This window comes from Leuciscus leuciscus, assembly GCF_965113295.1.
Source record: "Leuciscus leuciscus genome assembly, chromosome: 19".
NCBI classification, from domain to species: Eukaryota; Metazoa; Chordata; class Actinopteri; order Cypriniformes; family Leuciscidae; genus Leuciscus; species Leuciscus leuciscus.
In genome coordinates, this window is record NC_138743.1 from 19,671,621 (window position 1) to 19,695,023 (window position 23,403).

Sequence of the window (23,403 nt, forward strand, 5' to 3'; positions counted from 1 at the left end):
TCGGGGAGGGGGCGGCGTGCATGATGTTGTGTATCTGCATTCTGGCTGCAACTGTGCCTTCCATTCGCACTTAATCTGTCAAGATTTTTCCCCTCCTCACACATGAGATCGGTGCAGAAGTATACTGGCACTGGGAGAGAGAGCGAGAGAAAAGAGAGAGACAGAAGGAGAGAGAGTGCGAGCGAGAGAGAGAGAGAGAGAGAGAGAGAGAGAGGCTGTGTGTGTCTCAGACTGCGCAGTAATGCCTTGGCAGCTTCGGGAACCAGGCACACGTTCGTTTCAGTAATATCCTCTTATTCCTTCTTCCAGGCTTCGGAAGAGGAGATGCAGACCATAAGGTAAGCGGCTTCACCTTTCTGTCATTTTCTATTCTTCTACCCCTCTTTTTCTCTTCCTTTTATTGACGACACTCTTTAAATGCCTGTTAAATCAGTTTAAAGCAGGACTGCAGCAGGAATTCACCCTCGTGATGATGTAGGAAGCAGGAATAGCCCGCGTTCTCCACCACAAAATAGGGGTTTAGTTAGTTGAAAAATCACCAGCTTCTTATGAAAGCTCAGTTGTTTTGGTTGGTTATGTATCATAGACCACATCCATTTGACTATTTACATTTGCATTTCAGAACGTGGATGTTTCGTTTCCTTCTTTCCCAAGCATATAAATTGATCGGAGAAGACCTGTAGAGAGATAGCAAGGCGCATACTGGCCATTCCCAAACTGAACTGCGCCTTTCCATTGGCTGGAGAATATTCAAGCTGTGCATGTGCCGTCATCAGATCACTGTTCCCTAAGGCGACATGAGAGATGGGGCTCGGGAAATTATTTATGAGCATGCTAGGTGTTCACTGCTGCTGCTTTATATTATAGTATGGAAGTCATGTGGGGGGGGGGAAAGGGATGACTCAAGCTCTGCTGGATTTATTGGGGGTTTCCCCTCCGCATGAATTATTAATAAATCACAGGGAGAAACAGAAATGTTTTGAGTCATGCTGATGGATTTTAGCTTACTTGTCTTCGTATTGCTACGATAAATGAGAAACTGCAAAGTAAAGGTGCTTGCAAGGACTCGGCATCTATGATGAAGAGCACTTGTCACAGTGGATTCACTGCGATTGGCAGAGAAGATGCTAGTTTGCAGAACAGTAGTCCAACATTCATTGTCTAAACATTTATTTACAGATTAAATTTACTGCAATGAATACATTAAAATGCAATCAAACAATGAAGAGATAGAAGAAGGACATTGGTCGACTCAATCATGTATGTGCAATCACAGTAGGGGATGCAGTTCTCATGTACTCTGTATAAAGTCTAGAACAATGCCGGGCAACTCTGGGCAAACACTCGAGTTCCAGTTTCCAACCATGATCAAACTCACCTGGCTGTAGCTTTCTAGTAATCCTTGAAAACTTGATTAGCTTGTTCAAGTGTATGGATTGGGGATTAGTTTTGGAACTAAACTCTGCAGGACAGTGGATCTTCAGGGCCAGAGTTGAGAACTCCTCCCTGGTATTGGTTCCCATCCCTGGTGCTGGATGCACATTCTCTCTTATCTGACACACCCATCTGAGGTCTTTACTAACAAACTGATGAGTTGAATGAGGTGTGTTTGATTAGGGAGACATCTAAGGGCACGTTTACACGACAATGATGTACTAAAAATGGAAGAAAAAAAGTCCTATGCATTTTCGGTGTACAGACGACAACATTGTCAAAACTATCCCCGTTCACAGGGATCTGCAAAAAACGACTAAAAACACTATATTATTCTGCCAGGCCAGTAGCTGGCGATGTTACTTTGTAAAGAAACGCTACGCACCTATAGACTGAAAACATAATACGCATGCACGTCAAAAACATTTTTTTCTTTTTTTTTGTCGTTTTAAGGCCCCCAAAACGCTGTTGTTGTGTAAATGAACGGCCAAAATGCACAAAACCTTTTTACGTTTTTGGTTGAAAACAGTGTTGTGTAAACGGCCCCAAAATGTGCAGTGCTTGGGGAACTCCAGGACCACTGGTCTAATATACGCAATGTTTTAAATTAACAGTGCACCAAATTATAATCTGTCAATTTTGATCCTGCCTGAGCTGGATTGAATAATGAACAATTTATTTGAATTGATTAGATGGGAAGCAGTTGTTGGATAACTTCCATTAAAATCTGCATAGATGAAGTTGCTGCATTGTGTGGAATAACCATATGCAAAGTATGCTGAGGTCTGGATCTTTAGGTCAGCGATGATTCTGCAAAGGTGATACATGAGGGGTGGTGGACAGAATATGCAAACATAAGGTGAAACACCAATTATCATCCCAATTTATTGCAAATGGCCAATGTGGCCTTGACCCCTCAGTGCAGCAAATCTGATGTAACACACTGAAATTGCTACTTCTTGGTCTTTTTCTCCTCTTCTACACAGTAAAAAAAGGACTTGCACCATTCATGTTTATTTCAGATATTACATTTGAAAGGACAGGAAGTAACATTAATTTGTACAAGTCACAATATAAATAACCATCATAATGTATTTGCGTGTGTGTATATATATACAGTATATATATATATATATATATATATATATATATATATATGTGTGTGTGTGTGTGTGTGTGTGTGTGTGTGTGTGTGTGTGTGTGTGTGTGTGTGTGTGTGTGTGTGTGCGCGCGCGTGCGTTACACATACATACATACACATGAAATCTATCCAGTCTGGACACAAAATAAAAGATAAAATATGATTCAGACATATTGTTGTGAGATATATCTGTAAAATGGATGCATGCATGGTTAGCCTTTTCAAAATATGGTAATATTGTTGTTTTGCAATACAGTTTGATATGAAATGTATAGAAATATATCACAAGGATGTGTATGAGACTATTGGAGTTAATTTCAATAACTTAAGTTTACAAAGACTAATCTAGCAGAAATGTGCATAATGTAATCAGGGGTTTAAAACACATTACGACAAGGGTTTTTGAAAAATATAATTATTTAGCAAAATTTTTAAATAATGCTACACCCCAGAATGTCATCAATAGAGTATTAAAAATGACTTCAATATAATAAGCATAGTTGGTCTACAAAGACTGTCCAAAACAGTTGCATATGATCATTCTGTTGGTTTCAGTTGATGTTGTTTTGTGTATTTACTCCATCAGTTGAATGGTATCTGCAATGACGTGGCTGAAAACAATCCATGTTTTGCAGCCTTGGGCTCTGATGTTCTCTGTCTGTTCTGAAGAATCGTTTATTAGTACATGTTTTAAATCAATCAGCGCTGCTATTTTTAACACATGTGAGCTTGTCTGTTTGCTCTTGTATGTGTTCAAATGCCCACATGTTCAGAATTTGTTCCGTACCGTTCAGCCTGCCAACATTAAGCCTTGTAGGCTTAATATTTTATTTCAGATCCCTGCCTCTCAGAGGTATTGGTGGTGTGTGCATGTGTATTTTCATAAAAACACGAGGAATGTATACATCAATGAAATTGTTGAATCTCACAAAACTATCAAGAACATGCACAACTTATATTTCACACCAAAAGTATATAATAATAATGAGAAAAAGACATTTTGCTTAAAGAAAAATACTCATATTTTTAGGACCATTAGGTTTTTTTTATTGTTATTGCAATTGTTTGTTTTGTTTGTTTCCACCCCCCCCCCCTCCCCCCAAAAAAGTGTTCATTAAAGTAATTTCATATAGTATAAATTTATTTATTTTGTTTTTATTTTGGTGTGAAATATGATCAAGAGATGTTCCTTATGAGTCGCTGATATAACCTGTCCAGTGTTGGGTGTAGCAAATTACTAAGTTATCAAATTACTGAAATGTAATTACTTTTCCTTGAAAAAGTAAAGTAAGGGATTACTCTTAATCTGTAATTTATTTACAGTTATTTCTGATGTAATTGCATTAAATATTGTATAGAACAATTCTACATAAAACAATTAAAAAAAATCACATTTTAATGTTAATTTTATTTATTTTTTTATTTTTATTTTTCATGTAACCTTCTCCCTTTACACACTTTGGTCATTTGAAGAATAATTTGGGCAATTGTATATTGTTTATTTGGAAGAATCAAAAGTGCAGTTTTGTGTCTTGTATTGTTCAACTGGTCGATGTTGATCTGGGATTTAGAAAGTAATCCAATACTTTTTAGAGAGTAATTACACATGTAATTAGTAGCTAGTAGAGCTGCACAATTCTGGATAAATTGAGAATTTTAAATAGATGTCACGATTTTGAACAGACAACAAAACAAAATAACATGTAATTTACTAGAGGTTCTGACAAAATGATAATTGCTGCAGATCGATTACAATTGTAATCGATACAATTTTTATTTGAAGCGTCGCATTACTTTCAAAAGGTGATTTATTCTATTTTGATTTCTTCCGTACACATCAGTGTTTATTTCCGAACTATACACTTTTATCCCAGCACATCTGTGATAATATGAATATATTCATAACAAAGAAATAACAATACTGTGTTGTTGAAAAGACTATTTGTGGAGCAGTTTCATACCTATACATGACAACTGCTCTCTCTGGATCAGCGGCAGCACCGATGCAGATCTGAATGTGAATAGATAGGCGAATCGTTGTCATTTAGGAATGAGATCGCATGGAAGTTTGAATTGAGATCTTAATCTTTTAATGATTAATCGTGCAGCTCAAGTAGCAAGTAATTAATAACTTTTTTAGAGTCACTTACCCAACTGTGGGAAACCTGTCCACCATACTTTGCATTTTTGAAAAGTTTTGCGCACAGACGACAATGTAGTCAAAATAATCTCCGTTCAGTTGGATCCGCGAAAACAATAGAAAATGCTGTATTCTGCTGCCAGGCCAGTAGTTGGTGATGTCACTTTGTAAAGAAACACTATACGCCTACAGACTGAACACGTAATACGCATGCGCATGACCTCACTGGTTTCACAATTCGTTTTTGTAGTTTACATGGAGACAATAACATTATCGTTTTAAAAAACTTGCACTTTGAAACACCTTTTCAAAAGTTTGCGTTTTCAGGCCCCCAAAACGCAGTTGTCATGTAAATGAATGGCCAAAACACAAAAAACGTTTTCAGTTTTTGTTGAAACTGGGGTTGCGTAAATGGCTCCCTCGTTTTGAAAGTACCAAATCGTAGGCATTAAGCATTGATGAAACGCTTAACCCGACCAAAAAGTTCCTCTGGGATGACACATTCCATTCTCATTCGGTGTCAGGACATGATGGCATCCCAGCAAACTTTCCTATCCTAATTTTCCACAAAAATGTATCTTGTCTCAGAGCAAAAATGACTCCCAGTTGATTTGCTGGGCACCATGACACATTTTAACATGGCCCTCGGCACAATGTGTTGTGGCTGCTTCCTGGAATCCCATTCCACCCATCAGATTTCCGTTGCTCATCCTCAATTCTGCCCGGATAGACTGTCCTGATTCATCTCCTTTTCGTTTATCTGCCATCTGCAGGCCGCATAATCCACTTAAACCATAATTATTCCCCACTGTTTGCAAGTGGGTGGCTGGTGGAAGGAGGGATGATGTGAGATTGAAAGTGAGAGTGAGAGATAGAGGCGAGAAAGACAGAGAGAGTAACAACAAATCAAGTCAGTGCAGATAAATGACTGGATTGTTCCAGTGTGCCTTGTGTGAGTTTTCGGCTTTTCTTTTTAAAATCAGAATGAAATGGCATTCACAAATCGTTGTACTTCCATAATATGAATATTCAGTGAGAAAAAAAAATGTAGGGCAAAGCTTGATTGTAGCTATTGGGAATTGAGTGCATTGTAAAAAGTGGGCGTTTCATGCCAGAAAGGAGCCAGACCTGAATGCGAGTTTACAGTTGATTGTGGAGGAGTACTTCCGTCTTGATTTTTGAGGAGGATTTTTGGCCGGGAATGTGGAGAATGAAGCTCTAAGTTGTGTTTGCTAAAACAGTATACTGAAATAATGCGTAAATACCTATTTATCTAGGCTGCTTCGGCTCTTGCTTAATGTTAATTGGTGATGTCTGGCCAAAGAAAATTGTTTCAAAGTTTCATTTTGCACTTTTTCCTTCTTCGGAATGACATGAATAATGAAATCAAGAATGTGAGAAATTAAACAGGTCCCGACTGCGACTAAAATGGTCACAGATGCACAGTGCTGGGTAGTAACTGAATACATGTAATCTGGATTACGTAATCAGATTCCAAAAAATCAATACTTGCAATTAGATTGTATTGCATTTTAAAATACTAATAATCAGATGACAGTTACTTTTTTATTGAGTCAAGTCACTTTTATTCATATAGCGCCTTTACAATACAGATTGTTTCAAAGCAGCGTTACAGCGATAACAGGTATATTATTCAATTATCGATTACATGATTAATTAATATTCACAAAACGGCAGTAGATTGATAATTTGTTTACCATTTTCTGTATCTTCATATTTTTTTTATCAATTTGCTACAATATTTTACTAGTAAAATCAATGTTATAAACAACTTGGGTCAAAATCTAAAAGTAATTAAAAAAGTAGTCGTCACTAACTAATTTTACTGCAATAGTAAGATATTTTTGTTTTAAGAAATTAATACATTTATTTAGCAAGGACAAAATGCAAGTGACAGTAAATACACAGGCTACTGTTACAAACAATTTCTATTTCAAATGCTGTTCTTTAAACTTCTATTCATCAAAGAATCCTGTAAAACACGTATCACAGTTTCCACAAAAAATATTATGTACTCCAACATTTACAATAATAAGAAATGTAAAAAAAAAAAAAAAAAGGATAGTTCACCCCAAAATGGAAATTCTGTCATAATTTACTCTTGTTGTTCTAAACCTGCATTACGCTCTTTCTTCTGTTGAACATACGGGAAGATATTTTGAAGAATGTTGGTCTCCAAACTGTTTCTGGTCCCCATTGACATCCATAGTATTAAAAAAAAAATACTATGGGAATGTGTTGTTACTGATTAAAGATACATATTCAAAAAATACAACTTTTTTTTTTTTTTTTACTTATTATTGGAGTAAATGTTGTACAAATGTCACATGAGATACAATTGTAAACTTGGCCAATTTGGTTGCCATGTTGACTTTGAAGTCAGTTTGACTGCTGTTTAGTTGATCCACGAGTGTTTGGTGCATCCTGGGGTCTATGTCTATGCAACAATGAGTGCGTTTGTGATGAGGGGTTTCCTGGGAGATAATCTCCCTGTTAAGAAGTGCAGAATACAAAGTGGAGGTGAGATGAGAGGCCGTTTCACACCTCTCGTTTTCTGTCGCTCTCATTTCTTTCTTCCATCTCACTCCTGCCCCTCTAATCTTCCAGCTCCACTTGTCTTTCATTCCCTCCCCTCGCGCCTCTAAAATGTCAGCTGCTCTTTCCGAAAGATCAAATGCAGCCAATGCAGTGGATGTAGCCCCTCGTGATATAAGACGCATTGACTTCCATGGCCTGCTGTGGGAGTATACTTGCCCCTCGTGATGTGGTAAATGTTCGTGGGCGAGGATTTAGGGAGATGTGTTATATTGACGCCCTGCAGTGATTCAGATGGGAGAGAGAGAAGAAAAAAAAAAGCGAGTGTGCGATGAGTCAGAGGTGGGGGAAACCAAAGAGAAATACATAATCAGTTTTGCAAAAAATCTCTCCATCCTCACCTGATGGACTAGATGGAAATAAGGACAGGAAAACAGGAAAATGAATGTCTTTTATTGAGATTATTTGTTCAAAAATAAAATCAGACAAGTAAAAAAATAAATGCATAAGGTACTTTCCATAAATAGGGTTAAATGAATAATGCTTCCATGCATTTTATGCTGGAAAATATCAAATCAAAGATGGATAAACGAGGTGTAGTTGGTGCTGTATTTTTGGGTATTTTTTTGCTTTCTATGTTATCTAATTAAAATTTTTCAATTGAGGCAATAATGTGGTTTAAATCATATTTATAAAATTGTAAGGGTTATAAACACAACATTTAGATTCTAATATTGTAGTCCCACAAGGATCTATCTTAGGCCCACTGTTTAGTATGTATGTAAATGATTTACCAAATGTCTGCCTGTCAAATGTATGCTAATGATGTTGTTTTGTACGTAAATGCAAAAAGTCAGCAACAGGCTGCTCAGAAATTGGCTTTTACGATGGATCAGGTTTCACAATGGCTTACTAAATGTTGTTTATGAGAATGTGTTGCCAAGAATACCATTTGTATGTTTTTTTTCTTTTTCTTTTTTCTAAAAGTGCAAATTTTGATTCAAAAGCAGAAGTGTTTGTCCAGGGATAGAAACTTGAGGTCATACATGAAATTAAATATTTAGAAATAATAACAGATTCTCAGAAGGAAAAAAAGTGAAGTGTGAAGAAAGTTAACACAGTGAAATTTAATTTAGCCAATTTTAGATTTTTTTTAGAAATAGTTTGGAAGGAAGCAGCAGCTTTATGTATGAACTCCATGATTCTTACACACGGTATAACAACCTGGACACAAATTTGCAAGTCTTAAACCGGTTGAAAGTATTTATAAACAAGGTCATCATTGTATTGTTTTAACTAAGTTTTATTTTTTGAGTTGGGAACATTTGAGATTAATATTCATAACATCAACCTGCCAAGGGATCACGGATGAAAATTAGCCAATTTGGCAAAATCTGGCACATATTGTATAATGTATATTGTCCTTGATTAAATAAAAAAATTTATAAAAAAATTGATATCCCATTTGTGTGTAGATTAATCCAAAACAGAGCGTGACGCAGAATGATCGTGATTTCACGGAGCAAACCCTACATATTCACATATATGTTGACGCAGAACTAATATATATATATATATATATACATATATAATATATAACACAGAACTAATGGCTGCAATCAGACATGTTGACCCCATGATGTCGCCACGACACTGAGTGCATATCATGTTTTTGTGTTAATTATGGCAAAAACAGAATAAAAACAACTTAAAATCGCTTTGAAATCAGCTGTTGAACAGCAAAAAACGAAGGTATTATTACATAATGTCTAATGTTAAAGTTTGTTTCTACATTTATGCTCATCGGAAGCAGGACTTGTGACAACTTGGAAGTGACGTCAAATGAACAATTTCTCACTGAGGTTGGGGTTGATCAATGTATCTCGAGTTCACATGTCGAATGTCCGACTTTGAGTGGCGTTCCAGACGTTATTTCCAAGAATGAGGTGGAAAAAACCTTGGAAAGTCCAAGCTGTCTGGAACGCAGAATAAGAAAAAAGCTCAAATTAATCATTAACAAGACAAGGAACAGGTGTGGAATTAATCAGAAACCATGGTAACAAACGAATTAATGAGAACTGAGAACATTTTTCAACTAAAAAACGGAAAACGTTTTATGGGTTTTGGCCGGTCATTTACATGACAATGGCATTTTGGGGGTCTGAAATCGGGTTTCAAAGTACACGTTTTTGAAAACGATAACGTAAACTAAACGGTGACGTCATGCTCATGCGTATTACGTGTTCAGTCTGTAGACACGTAGTGTTTCTTTACAAAGTGACATCGCCAACTGATGGCCTGGCAGAACAATACAGCGTTTTAGTTGATTTCGCAGATCTGTGTGAACGTTGTCGTCTGTACGTGAAAAACAAAAGAAAAAAGGAAAAACGTTTCCTTTTTTAGTACATCATTGTCGTGTAAACGTAGACCTACCCCTAGACAGAACATGACTATTAAACTAAACAGGACATGATCGTGACACAAAAAACATGTTTTTTAATTAAAATTTTAACCATATGTTAGATTATGTTATTAACTAACATTTGAACATCTAAATAAATCTGTTAACTGCTAGAAGGGTTATTATTAAAATCATAATAAACGTTGCTATATGGCAATACTGTACCGCAATAGAAAATGGTCAAAAAAGTAGTTTTTCTATAGAATTATGATTTCTTTTCTATTTAACTGCATGCACATTTCTTTTAGAAATTTATAGATTTATATTGGAACTCATGTAAACCAAAAAATAAGTATTTAATCTCTATCATTCCCAATCAATTTGGCTAACTCATCCTCACTCTCATCACATGGAAGAGCTAACTCTGCACTCTTCCTATTGCCCTTTCCGTAAAATGTTGCTATATTCAAAATCCAATGGGGAAATACATTACTACAATTCATACAGCGTTGCCATACAGCAACATACGTACCTATTTTTCCAAAGTGGTACAGCGTTGCCACATGGAAACATTGATATTTTCTCAATTTACAGTAAAACTATGTTAGACAAAGTTGATTTGTGAATAAAAATATCTAATTTACTTATCAAAGATGCTGCAAAAAAATCCCCCTTGAGAAGAGATGTTTAGAAATTAGGTTAATAGAGCAATTTCTGGAGCACTTCACAAGGTGTCTGGGTGTGGGTGACAGTGGGAAAGGGAGTTTTGGAGGGACGTGACTTAAAAACAGCACATCATTGGCTACCTTAAGGCCTGCCCTTTTAATTCCCATTGTGCAATATATTGTATTTTGTTCTGAATAATAAGAAAACGAGTAGAAATTAATTGTTGCCATATGGCAACATCGTACCAATAAAGGGTTAAGCTAGTTGCCAAGGAAACATTTCTCATTTTCATTTAATTTAAGTTGAAGTAATTAAATAAATAAATAAACTAAATCTAAACTATACAGACAATTTACTAATCCAAAAAAAACTTACTAATGCAGATAATCTAAAAATAAAATCCAATTCAAAATATTAACAATAACTCTGATAGTATGTCAATGATACTGAAATAGCATTGACTATTAGATACTGCCTGTGAAATTAAACCACTTCAAATGTCTGCAAAAGTCTCGTTGTATTGTTACATAACTAAATTAACATTAACCAAGGTGATCAAATGCATGAAATAAATATTAATTAATTATCCTTAAATTAGATTGTAGTAAATACTTTTCAAATGTTTACATGTAATGTAGTAAAGCGCTCACAATCACAAAATCCTAATCCCCATTGTGCACCCCCAAATCATTTTGCCCCACCACTTTTGGGGTATGATGCAACATTTGGTATCGACCAATTAAAATCATACCACAATGCAGGAAATTTCACATATTATGTTATGTAAGTTCTTTTAGTTAAAACTGAATTTAATTATTTACTCATTGTTAAAACATGTAATATTTTGCTGTGTCTCACATTTTGCATGTCTGCCTATTCCAGAAAAATGTATTCTTCCTTTAAAATGTGACAACAAATAATTAACATCATTTGGACCCTTTCTATATGGCGGAATAATCTCATAAACTTTTCTCAAATTTTGCAGATATAGTAGCCTAACTGCATTCACACAAGCTCAAACATTCAGCCATGTTACTAAAGTTATTGTAAGAAAAACTATCAAACAATTCTTTTCTCCAATATACAGTATAAGTTTTGGTCCCCAAAGTAACTAGCATCTAATGAGTTAAATTTAGGCAAACCCTGTTAACTATGACTATGTTTCCTTCCACATATTTTTACGTGCATTTTGGAATATTACATAAAAAAAGAAGAAAAAAAAGCGCTTGATGGAAATGCCAAAATGAGCAAAATTTCTAAAAATGCGGATCAATTGAGGCGGATCATTTCTTGTCAGTTAAGAAAACACGCTCATAAATTTCCAACTAATTCCATTTTTACTACAGATATTTTGAGCTAAATTCCCAGGAAGTGACGATTTTGTTCTCTTGAACACATGGGATGGAAACGGTGCTTTATTCGCAAATGTTTTATTTTCCAATTTTGCACATAAGTTAAAGGGATACTCCACCGTTTTTTCATATTAAACTATGTTATTCCCTTAACTAAGATGAGTTGATACATACCTCTCTCGTCTCAGTGCGTGCACTAAATCCCTGTCTTGCGGCGAAACTTTGTTAGCACTTAGCTTAGCCCAGTTCATTCAATATGGGCCAAGCAGAGAAGCTACCAAACACCTCCACTTTTTCCCTATTTAAATACAGTTACTCGCGTAGTGTAACTCGACCTAGGACGGTGACACAAAACAAAACGGAATACCATAGCAAGTGCTTGTAAGCACTTCGACTTGGCGCAGTAATATCTTCACTAGAGGGAGCGGGGGCCGGTTAGAGGATTTTTCACGAGTTAAGATATTACTGCGCCAAGTCGAAGTGCTTACAAGCACTTGCTATGGTATTCCGCCATACAATATAGTTATCCATTTTAAACGCTTAGAAAAGCGCAACGTTTTGTTTTGTGTCACAGTCCTAGGTCGAGTTACACTACGCGAGTAACTGTATTTAAATAGGGAAAACGTGGAGGTGTTTGGTAGCTTCTCTGCTTGGCCCATATTGAATGAACTGGGCTAAGCTAAGTGCTAACAAAGTTTCGCCGCAAGACAGAGCGATTTAGTGCACGCACTGAGACGAGAGAGGTATGTATCAACTCATCTTAGTTAAGGGAATAAAATAGTTTAATATGAAAAATCGGTGGAGTATCCCTTTAAATCCACAACTTTGGATGGAAACATAGCTATTGTATACCTGTTTTGTTTTTCATTATATATGTGTGTGTGTGTTTATCATATATTCATTTAATGTTTATTGCAATGTTTATAACAAAAACACCTTAATCAGAGTATTAAACTATTCAGGCATGTTTTGTTAATTTTGGGAATGGTAACCCAATTTTGGTAACAGGGTTGCAAAAACTTCTAATAAGACCTCCTATAAGTCCTTTTCTGAAATTTAAGCACCTCCTTTCAAATTTTTGAAGAGTTTCAGGCCTTGTTTCGAACCCTATTAGTGGAAAGTGTGGTATAAATATTCCCCAAGCTGCAGGGCTCTATAGATGAACTAGGCGGATCTATGTTCATGCGGTTGTGCATGTGAATGTACTTTTGATGAAGTCGCAAGCTGTCTCATCGCGTTCCTACATTAATTCCTCTCGTTGCTCAGGAACGCACCTGTGACCCCCAGTCACACGAAACACCAGCGCAGTGGCATCGGCCCAAAGAGGTTAATTACGCCTGTCGCTGCATGCTCATTCTCGCCGTGACAGTTTCACGCATGAAGCTTCAAGATGAACGGCAAATTTGATGACACTTTCTTAATTGCTGTGGCTATTATTTTGTAATATGATTGCAAGCGCCACCCCGGCACTCTCTTTGCTCTGTTGGCAGGATCTCCAGCGGTCTGTCAGGACTGCATGGGAAAGCTAACCTCAGACTCGAGCAGGAATAAGCCGAATCCCTGATAGGGAGCGGAGAATTTATACACAGAACCCTCATGAGAGGTTGCCTACTGCGAAAAACCATGAAAAAGATATATATTGGGAAAACGGCCCTTAAAACCCCTCGAAATGGCTGTAAACATCAGAAAAAGAGGTAAGATGCTCTCTCAACCCCGTCGTCCGCCCACCACAGTCATCCCATCAGCCATGTGCATCCGTCGAGTGCCCAACTCATAGTGCTGTGACAGATTGGTTCCACCCTCACCATCATGAGTGCTGTTGCTACAAGTGTTGGCCAATGAATGTGCTATTGTACACACTACATACAGTGCGATAATCATGCTCTCCAATCCACTTGTGACTATGGAAGTGTTATTGGTTTGCTAAATAGGGCTGTTTAAAGGAATTAGTAAACCAATACACGAACCAACACTTGTCCATATATAGTGGGTAACAACAAATCATGCAGTGTCATATACAGACCACTGTAGATCTACTTACCTCCATCTTGTCTCCTTCATATGACAAATTCATATGAAGTAGAGTTCGGGCTAGTTGTCACATTCTATGTCAGTAACTGGTTTTGAGTAAAAAAAATACAATGGCGTATATTTAGAAAAGGGTAGATTAGGGCAAGTTGTCACATGTTTTGTTTTTTTAAATCCCCCGAAAAATATACACTGGAGAAAACATTTGACAACTAGCTTGGTCTGCCGTTAATCTGTATTTCAGTTATTTTGAGATCCTGTAATAATTTGGACAGTTTCAATATCTTTGCTAAATTGATTTTATATCTGTCTTTTGTACCTCCACATGTTAATCATAAACTGGCTGGCAGATTCACTGTATGATAATGAAAGCTGATTTTTGCTGGAATCAGATGAGATTGCGCAATTTGCATTCCCATTCTGATTGGTTTATTTTCAGTGGTTAATTCACACCTACTACAAAGACAATTTCAAATAGAAATACATATTTATACATTAAATGAGACATTGTAGGCTTATGTGAATATTGTTCACTTAAATTAGAATAGGGGTTTAAATGTTAAACATTAATTAAAATTGTATATCGTATATTGTATTTATGTTGTTTCTACAGTAGGCCTGGGATCGCAAATGTTAATGTTGCATGTGATTATTTGCAATTATTTGTAGAAATGTATTATTTAGAGTGAATTGTATGACTTTTTTGTTCATTTTTAATTCACCAGCTCACTTGCAAAAAAAAAGAAAGAAAAAAAGTGAACACTAGTGCATTGACTGACTGAGGTGACCCCGAACGTGATTTCGGCTGAACTAAACATAATTTCAGCCGAGCGATCTCCGACCGCCAACCCCCCACTCCCTGCTAAATGTGAATTCGGATTGTGGTAATAATATATATTATTACCACAGTGTTCTTTGACATTTCTTGGAGTATTATGTATAACATGATATTATATAATAATGTAATTATTCATCGTAATATTTTCATGGTACCAGCTTACTACATTTTGTAATGGGAATTTTCATTTTTAGTCTGGCTAAGGCTCCCTGTACGGTGTGTGTGTTCCGCTGTACATGTGGCCTGCTGAGAATAAGTGTGTGTGGTGTTGCATGTGTGCTCGCTTCCAAATACATGTGTGTATCGATTGTCAGTACATTTATCTCTCAGGCGTGTTACATTCACTGCTTCAGACACGTGATGTCTGACCGCCTGATCAAGCTTGGTTTGTGGCACGCCAGAGAAGTCATTATCGTTCACCACACATCTGTCCATCAATACAAACCCATTAAGAGCTGTCAGTGGTTTTCTTACGTATCGTAAAAAGCTGTGTTTGGCTCCATCCATCTCTCTCACCCCATCCGCTTGTGTGTTTGATCTATAAATAGATGAACATGGCATTGGTCATGTGACTAAGGATCAATGTGAGAAATGGGAAAAAAGAGTGTTGGGGATTAAAAAGGTCATCAAAACACTCCTGGCACAAGTGTGTTTGAGTTAAACTAAATGTGATTAGTGGGTTATATGACAGTTATTGATCACGTCAGTTACAATGAAGCGAAATACATTCATAAATCTGGCCCAAACTGAGGTTTTGCTTCATACAAAACAGCTGTTTTGTTTTTTACATTCCCATTATTGATCCTGAATCTCTGCCTGGTCCATGTATAAAGGAAGGATTCAGGGAGTATTTTTTGTCAGATTTTGTGAATGTAATCACATGCGCACCTCTATGTAGCTCTCTGCAGGAACAGAAGGAAGACCTGCGGAAGCGTCTCTCTTACACCACTCATAAGCTGGAGCTTTTAGAGCGTGAGTTTGACTCCACGAGGCAGTACCTGGAGACAGAGCTGCGCCGAGCCCAGGAGGAGCTCGACAAGTTCACCGACAAATTACGCCGGTAAGGAAAGTGTACACAATAGCATCTGGCTTTAAAACAGTGGGGCTGTTACCATCCACATATGGTAACTAACTGAACATGTTTTTCAAACAGGACAATGGACTTTAAACTTGGAAATTGTCTTCATCCCAACTAGCCTACTTTGTACTTCGTTGGTGATGGAAAAAGAACATACTTTTTAGTGTGTACTGTGTAGCAAAAGAACATTGCAGTATGTTAGCATCTATTTAAATTCATTACTATACAAATGACTCAACTTTAAGGTTAATACTGTGGCGAGAACAGATTTCGTCTTTTATTATAAGTTTCTCTCACAGTATGGATTTATATTAGTCAGAACACAAAGCATACACGGTGTCTGAATATGCTATACTAAATAAAAAATGTATGTGAAATTAATAGTATATTAATTCTGACACTGTAGGTTACATGATAAAGCCAACATCGCAGATGTAGTATGTCCGGATTTAATTCATATTACACACATTCATACAACATCATTTTTAATGGTCATGAAGTTTATTCCTATTCTAATATATGATTTTGGATGCACCTATATATTTAAAAATCATTGTTTGTTTGTTTATTAGAAGAAGTCACCAAAAAATGAACTGAAACTGCTGAAATGAATTTTGTGGTCATATTCTGTAGACAAAAATCAAAACGGAACTTTTTGGAGGTTGAAAGTCTGCTTGTATTTGGTCCCAAATGAATACAGGATGCCGCTGTAACAATGTCATACTTACAGTGAAACATGATGGCAGCACTGTGATTGTTCAGAGATATTTTGCAGCCATTGACCTGGATGACGTGCTATCATTGAAGAAAGTATCATTTCTGCGACATACCAGACCATTCCTAAAAAGAATGTCTGACTATTTGAGTGTGAGCTGAATATAAATCGTAATTGGTACTGCAGCAGGAAAATAATTCACACAGAATCCAACACCAATGCAGAATCAGGTGCGCATCTGAATGGCTAAAAACATTAATCCAATAGAGATTACTTTTCACAGGGGACTTTATGAGTGTATTATAAAGGTGCATTTAGTCTTTTTTTTCTCATTAAAAATAAATAAACACTACTTAATTTTTTTTTTAAATCAGTAACGTAAAATTCATAAAAGCTGTTTTATTTTACACAGAACAGGTCAACTCATTGGGGCCGCCATGTTGAGATCACATGACCTGTCAAATACTACCTACACCAACACAAATAAGCTGTCATGGCTGACTGCCAATTGCACATTTATGCAATGTAATCAGTAAATCAAAATATTCTCTTACACTCAATTTTCTGTGAAATAGTTACAGAATAGTTACAGAAATAGACTAATAGTAATAGTTACTATTTAACAATAGTTAAATAGTTACAGAAATAGACTAATAGTAATAGTTACTATTTAACAATAGTTAAATAGTTACATTTATCTCCAAATAGTGAATAACAGAAAATATCACTGACTTCTTCAGAATATGTACTTGCACAGATGCACACTTCGAAAATCCACTGGAAAACTATATCATCCAGACACCTTTGCCTTAATATTTCAAACATAGCCTACTATGATTTGGGATGCACTATTTCTTACCTGGCGTACTATTTCGGATGAATAGTAAGTGAATTGGGAGACTAAATGAAATTGTTTCACTTAGGCATGTGCTGGCCAGTGCCAAGTGTGTAGGAGTCAGTTGTACAGTTATGGCTTGGCAATGTGTTGGGCTCCTCGGTCCATTGTAAAATAAATGTTGTGAATTGATATTGCAACAGATACCATAACATAATGCAGAAGATGAACAGGTGCGCTGATGAGAGTTTTGGCAACCAACTTAAAAAATAAATAAAACCTTTATGTAACAGATGTGTCTGAGGAAATAAGGAAATAAGGAAGGCGTAAGACCTTCTTGTGCGTGCAGGATTTGAAGAAAGACGTTTTGTTCATGTGTTTCCCACAGAATACAGAGCAGTTACTCAGCATTGCAGAGGATCAACCAGGACTTAGAGGATAAAATACACCGAAATGTGAGTGCACACATTGGCCACACTCTAAAAAAAGCACAAATTATTCAAGAGGTGTCTGGTCGCACTGTTTTTTGTTTTAATGTGCGAATGTTTTTGTCCGCATATGTGTTTACAAGTACTCATCCCCCTCTTTAAGCGTTTTCCTGTTTAAATGGGTTTTTGGATGAAAGTGTTTACATCGCTGTCCGCACTTCTGTCGATGTGTGTACGCGTTTTGTGGTGTGACATATTAGTGAATGTGTTAAATGTACAATAGCGCTGAATGCACTAAGAGTCTATTTGAATATCAATACACTGCCACTGGTGCGCCTGACATTAATTACAGTCCATTACAACAACCTGTCCGCCTTCACATGACAGTATGATAGTGAGTCTATTATGCTCGCTGAATCTGCATCACAGCCTGTTTGTTAATTTGAAGTTCGAAACAATTAATTTATAATTAGCCTGCCTGCCGCAGAACATCCTATGACCAGTACATGTCTGTATTAGGATCCACCCTCAGGGTTTACTCCGAGTTTGTAATAGTAAACACTTTTTTTTAGCAACATATTGCATCGATGATGACCCTGAAGGTTATGGGTCCAAGTATGAAAAGAAAATTATGTGAAAATCATCTGTTATCAGCCTTCTGTTCCTTAAAAGTATGCTGATTAATTCCCATCTGCTGCAGGGTGACTTAACACGTGCACTGACTTCTCACTGTGTGAACTTGTCAATATTCCTACTGGTGGTCCATTAGGGCCTTTATCATTGCAAATGCATATCATAGAGTTGTTTTTTTCTGAAAATGTGCTCCTTTCATCCAGTCACAGCACCACGATGATGAGAAACGGGCTCTCAGCCGAGAAATCATCGTCCTGAACAATCATCTCATGGAAGCTAAGATGACCATTGAGAAACTGAGAGAGGATAATGTAAGAGAAATAATGACAATCTGATTTCTTTTACTCACGGAGGCTTAATGGAAGCCTTTTGGAGGACTGTGTATTTGCTTTGGATTATCTAATGTTCCTTTTCTACCACTCTCAATAGGACTTATACAGGAAGGACTGTAACCTGGCTGCACAGCTCTTGCAGTGCAATAAGTCACACTACAGAGCCCAGTTATCTGAGGTAAGTCAGCATGCATGCAGTTTTAACAAAGAACAGCAGTTCTGAAACTACCTATAAGTGAAATGGTTTAGGCGGCAAAGCATACATGTGCTATGTCCATAACAACGATGAATAACAATAGAATGCAGTCTGTCAAAGTGCTGGATAATTGTTATTTATAGCACAACCTATGGTCTCTTTATAGAGCCATCCTCCACACAATACCTTTTCCAAAAGATATTTCATCTAAATAAACCCAACCATCCCCTTTAGTGACATATTGTTTAACCTCTAACTCTGTTAGCTAAATGTTTTTGGACTGATATGAATGTAGCAAATCAAGTAGCAGCAGGATTCTTTTTATTTAGTGGGATATACTAGTATTTAGGTCAACTAGTCAATCAAGTCCTCGTTTAAAGAAATATTGAGGTTCTGTCCCAATTAAGAATGAGGGACTATTCTGGAAGGGCGAACGTGGGAGGAAGTTTAAATAATAATAGTGTGTGCCAATAAACTTGGCATTTTATTCATCAAATCTGCTCCATGCCTCATATGCCAGTCCCACGATGTCTAGAACAGAGACTTATGTTGGCATGCTGCCTGCTTTAAAAACCTGTTCATACTTGGCAGATGTACCTGAATGGAAACATCAATGTGTCTGTAACAACGTGTTCAGGGAATTCAGCCTTGAATATTGTTTTATATGAGAATGTCAAAGAATTGGCACTAAGCATTCGTTAAAATAGTCAGTTGGACATAGCTGAAGGTGTCACATGGTTATGAGAGTTTCTGTTTAACCACAGATACATTTCTTTAAAAGCTGCTCAAAAGTCTTAAAAGCAAGAATACTCAGAAGGTCAATACAGGTGAAACTCGAAAAATTAGAATATCGTGCAAAAGTTTGTGTATTTCAGTCATTCAAATTAAAAGGTGAAACTAATATATTTAGTATATATATATAACTATATACATATGCATGATTATACTTTTCAGAGGGCCGACATTTCTGTATTTAAAATCCTTTTTTTTTTTTTTTATATTCTAATTTTCTGAGATTTTGAATTTGGGGTTTTCATAAACTGTAAGCCATAATCATCAAAATTATAACTTTTGCACGATATTCAAATTTTTCGAGTTTCACCTGTAGATGTCGTATAACTTAGATATCAAATCGGATTTGTTGAACCAAGACCAACCCTCTTGGTTAAAAAAGGACTACAATTTTTGCTTTGTCTTGGCTCCTCTTATCATGCTTATATAATTAGCCATGTTCTGTTAGGTAATTAGCTGCAATTTACTTTCTTCTTGTTGCTATGGTGAATGAACTGAGGTAAGAAAAAAAAAAAAAGAGTTGTGATATTGATGCCTAGTACTCTGTGTGTAGTGTCAGTGGCAATGAAATCTCTTTCAGAAAGTGTGGTTCTTTCCCTCTGGCCAATTTTCGCTAAATGAAAAACTAAAAACCATGTACTTACGTAGACCATTAGTACAGATTTGAAGTCTTAATATCTTTGGCTGTCTGCTTTGCAAATGTACTTCCATTTCCAGTTCCATTCACCAATCTTGTATGTTTCTTACAGCCTCTTAAGGATATTGACCTGATCTGAGCTATTATTTCCCTTTTATCCCTGCCTGATAGGTTTCCATAACAGCCTACACTTTTCTCTTTGTATGCGAATCTCTCAACTCTTATTGTTCATTGGGTACATCTAATGGAAATCTGTTTCACTCTCTCTCAGTTGCCTGCAGAGTTTCAGGAGCGTGTGAGCTTGCACATGGAGGGTTCTTCCCTCTGCCACTCCCCATATGCCGACACAGTGCCTGCCTCTGTCATTGCTAAGGTCCTGGAGAAACCAGATGAGGTCTGCAGCAGTCAAGCCTCTCGCTCACCTAGCCCACAACCCCAGGAACGCCAGGGCTTCCTTGTGGGCACCAGCCTTGTGGGTAGTACTGAGCGCCTCGGCCTCCGAGCTACTTACAAGTCAGATCTGTACAGCAGTGACACAGCACTTTATTGCCCTGATGAACGGAGACGAGAGCGCAGACCCAGCATGGACCTCCATGGACAGCGGAAGGTTTATGAACCCCAGAACTCCACTGATAGCAACCCAGAAGACGGATCAATGGCCCTGCAGCCTGGCTTCTCGCAGGACCACTTCAGGAAGTTTACAACCTCTCTGGGCGGCGGCTCCAGCTCTTACTCCAGCTTTAGTGCAGGAGGGTCAGAAGACAAGGGTCAGGATCCTCCGAGCAGTGCTGCATCTTCTCCTCGCCACCCTGCCCTTTACATGGAATGGAGGGATGGGGCTGAATATGAGCACAAAAGCGACTCTTCCTGGGAGAGGGAGAGTCCAAGCGCCTTCACAAAGGCCCATGCTTTCCAACCACCTGAGGCAAGCCACCATCAGAATGGTAGCTCACCCATCTACAGCAGAACAATGTCCTCCTGTTACAGTGAACCTTACGAGCCCCTGCCAACTTCCACCTCACCCAGCATCACCTATGGTGACAGTCGCCGTGGAAGTGCTTTTGCTCCTGAGGAAGAAGAGCTGATTGGTCGGTGGAGGCAACTGAGTGTGGAGGATCTGAGTGCCCACTCATACCGCAGTCCCGGGCGGGCCTCACCTTACAGCTTCTCTGAGCAGCACTTCTCTGTCCGGCCTGCAAAAATCCGCCTTGGTCCTCTCTACAGCAGCTTCCAGGAGGGTACTGATGTATATCACCATCATGCTGGGGTACTAGACCCCTTCTCCAGCCCCAGCCCTGACTGCAGCCCAGGCCTACGGCAGCAGCAAAGCCAGCCTCACCTGTACCACTCCAAGGAGGATAGCCAAGAGTCTGAGCAAAGCCTCTACAGCCCCAAGGACGGTGTGGTGGCAGCTGGGGGACAGGCAACAGAGTACGTTGACGTAAGTCCCAACAGTTCAAATGAGTCACTGGACCATGGATCTCTGGAAATGGCTGCAGAGCTGCAGCATTATCAACCCGAGAGGCACAGCGTGTCCCCTCAGGGAACCACCCCACCACCTCCTCCACAACAACCGTACCAAAAATTTGGCACACTAGGGCTGTCACGCAAGGACAGTCTCACCAAGGCACAGCTCTATGGTACTCTACTAAACTAAGAGTAGGGTTTCCTGGTTAATCCTCTTTTACAGCTCTGTGGGACTCTACTAAGAGCAGGGTTTCCTGGTTACCTGCTTTTGTCAGTAGGATTTGAATGTTAAGCTACAGTTTGAGCCAAACACATGATGGGATTTTCTGTTGAATATTTTCAGTCCATCTGCTCTCTTATCTTTTTTCTCTCTATTTCTGTATCTGTTACAGTGTTTTCTAAACATTGACCATAACCGGCTCATGTTTCTACAGTTGATATGAAGCTCTAACACTCAGCACTATTTGTATAGCCTATTTTGAAAGTTTATTAATGGTTCTGTGTGGTTTGTGAGAAAGTATTTAAGTGCATTAGGTGCATTATGGATTTTTGGAAACTTGTCTTAAGAGAGAGATTATCTTTGTTTTACCAAAAGCCTTCTGGGCTCAAAAAGGGTTTGTGAATGGACAGCACATGCTTTGTAAAAAGAAATGCTAATTTTGACAAGAAATTCGATCTTTTATTATATAATTTATGAATAGCTGTATTTATTAAGTATGCTATATCTATAATTGTTTAATAAATGTAACACTATGGAGAGATTGAACAATCTATATAATTGTAAATTATTTGTATTGCTATAAATAAGGCAATCGGCACAATTATACACGCTGCAAACAATTAAAAATGCCTCAAACGAGTTAAGTCATAAAAACAATTTGAGAATTAACTGACTGATATTGACGGATCGTTTCACAGATTTGTGAACAAGACTTGTGAAAATAATTTTGAGAATAACTCAGCATGGAATCATAATACCCCCTAAGTCAGCCCGTCAAGATTAAGTCTCAACCAAAGTGATACTTCTAATCTATTTATTTTCCAAATAGATCTGATACTACTCAAATCTATAGCTTCATCAAGTGAGTACAATATCTTGAAAGCACTGGGCATTTTTTTTTAACTCCTGATGTGTTTTGTTGGGCAATGGAATTTCTGAGGTGATAGTTCTTTTTGATGTTTTCTCTCCTTTCTTCCTCAGTGCTGTAAGCCCCCTCCCTCAGGCCCTCTCTACCTCACGATTCAATCCCTCTCTTCTTTCTTAATCAGCTGGGATCCTGTGTCAGTTGACACAATGATGCATGACTCTGTTTCTTCTGTTTTGCTTTCTATATCTAATAAAGCACAATAGTTGCACCATGTCTGCCTCTTTAACTCCCTTTTGTTTCCTGCTCTGCTCCTGTCGGAGAGTGAGGCTGCTGCTGAAGTGTATTGGGGAGAATTTATAACTTAGAGTTCTGTTTGATACATGAAATGTTTCCTTGTACAGTGTGAATGACAGCATACAAAGGAAGGACCTTGGTCCTCCTCCACAAACGAGCAACTACTTTTTCAGCATTCAATTTATTCAGTCTTTACAGTATAACAGAAGCCCTGCATTTACACTCAAAACATTCATGTTAGTGTGTATGATTAAGGACTGTAGCCAGTAAAATCCCTACAGCTCCACGGTGAATGAAATTTATCTAATAATGGTTAATGCACAGCAGTAAATAGCGGAGGTAATGAAGTTTA

At 37.6% G+C, this 23,403-nt stretch overlaps 1 protein-coding gene across 1 annotated transcript; it reads left to right on the top strand.

Annotated features, from left to right (window-relative positions):
* Positions 1-209: 209 nt before the first annotated feature.
* Positions 210-23,262, top strand: LOC309481677 (brain-enriched guanylate kinase-associated protein). Its single transcript, XM_082146697.1, has 7 exons — positions 210-338; positions 13,181-13,384; positions 15,455-15,616; positions 17,573-17,639; positions 18,449-18,556; positions 18,675-18,755; positions 20,474-23,262. The coding sequence occupies exons 2-7, from the start codon at positions 13,287-13,289 to the stop codon at positions 21,857-21,859; spliced, it is 1,902 nt and encodes a 633-aa protein (XP_082002823.1). The 5' UTR covers positions 210-338; positions 13,181-13,286; the 3' UTR covers positions 21,860-23,262.
* Positions 23,263-23,403: the final 141 nt, after the last annotated feature.

Coding starts and splice junctions, on each gene's coding strand:
- LOC309481677 (XM_082146697.1), top strand. CDS start 13,287: ATGAGAGGTTGCCTACTGCGAAAAACCATGAAAAAGATATATATTGGG. Junction 15,617..17,572: donor TTCACCGACAAATTACGCCG/GTAAGGAAAGTG, acceptor TGTTTCCCACAG/AATACAGAGCAGTTACTCAG. Junction 18,557..18,674: donor AGAAACTGAGAGAGGATAAT/GTAAGAGAAATA, acceptor CACTCTCAATAG/GACTTATACAGGAAGGACTG.